This window comes from Seriola lalandi, unplaced genomic scaffold (genome assembly GCF_002814215.2).
Source record: "Seriola lalandi dorsalis isolate HSWRI2012SDOR001 ecotype SW California unplaced genomic scaffold, Sedor1 jcf7180002051186, whole genome shotgun sequence".
NCBI lineage: Eukaryota > Metazoa > Chordata > Actinopteri > Carangiformes > Carangidae > Seriola > Seriola lalandi.
This window is the reverse complement of record NW_019521739.1, coordinates 8,797-9,925: the sequence shown is the minus strand read 5'-3', so window position 1 is coordinate 9,925 and position 1,129 is coordinate 8,797. Positions and strand designations below refer to the sequence as shown.

The following is a 1,129-nucleotide window of genomic DNA, read 5'->3' as shown; positions in this document are numbered from 1 at the left end:
TGAATCACCTTTCTCTGGACAGGAAGTGGTGCCACTCTCACCTGGAACATGACCGTGAAGAAGACGACCACGATCGTCGTGGCGACAAAGTAATCTTTGGCTTTGACGTGCTTGCCATCCAGCAGCACCACCAAAGCGAACGCCACCGCTCCCCGCAGGCCGCCATACGACATCACCACCTGGTCGATCTTGTCCAGAGGAACCAGCCGGAAGCGGTTCAGGACCCAGGTCTGACCAATCACACCTGGAGAGCAGAGGTTACTAAAGGTCAGAGCAGGTAGAGAGGACGAGGTTTAATAACGGACAAAGACTGAGTGATCGAGTGATCGTCTGCATCTGGAGGAACCAGGAAGTGACTGACCGACGGCTCTGAAGACGAAGATGAAGATGAGGGTGCAGGACACCAGGCCAGTGTCCCAGGCCCACTTGGACTTGTCCACGGCTGAGATCCCGAGGAAGATGAAGATGATGGTCTCAGCGATGCTGGCCAGAGTCTTCATCGTGTACTTCACCGTGGTCCGAGACTTCTGGGAAATGTTGGCCTCCACGTATTTATTGGCTCCGATGCCACAGAAGGTCATCCTGAGGAGAGACCAGATTTTTTTATCATTTCTATGTTTTTCAGGCTCATTTCTTTAAGCTTTGTTTAATCTGTAAAAACTGGTTAAAAAATAAAAATGTCTGTCTGTTGTTGTAATCCTCATTTCAGCCACAGGAGGCGGACGTGCACCACCTCAGTCTAAACAGACCAAACGTCCGGTGATGTTAATGTCTCTGTTCACTTCTGTTGGTTCATCAAGCCTTTCAGCCAGGAACGACTGAGGACGTCAGGTGAGTCAGGTGAGTCAGGTGAGTCAGGTGAGTCAGGTGATGGAGAACCACAAACTCCCAACAAGGACTGAACTGTGAAAACCTTTATATTTTAAAAAAAAATACGTTTTTTCATTTAGAAATGAGCCTTGTCTTTCAGTCCATCTGTACAGAGCAGACTGGACAATCATTCACTGCATTATATTTAATTTATACAACCAAGTGATCTGATTGGTCGAGAGTCACTCCATGAGGCTGATATAAAGAACAACAGCACTGGGACCTTTAACTCCACGTATCCCTCCTCCTCACAGCTGTT

General features: G+C 48.1%; 1 protein-coding gene across 1 annotated transcript in view; it reads right to left on the bottom strand.

The window, feature by feature from the left end:
• Positions 1-8: 8 nt before the first annotated feature.
• LOC111649532 (sodium/hydrogen exchanger 5) overlaps positions 9-1,129 on the bottom strand; it is a gene marked incomplete at both ends in the record, with an annotated part of 9,676 nt that continues 8,555 nt past the window's right edge. Inside the window, 2 exons of the mRNA XM_023399281.1 lie at positions 9-244; positions 362-582. Coding sequence (XP_023255049.1) covers positions 9-244; positions 362-582 — 457 coding nt within the window. The remainder of the gene's footprint in view (positions 245-361; positions 583-1,129) is intronic.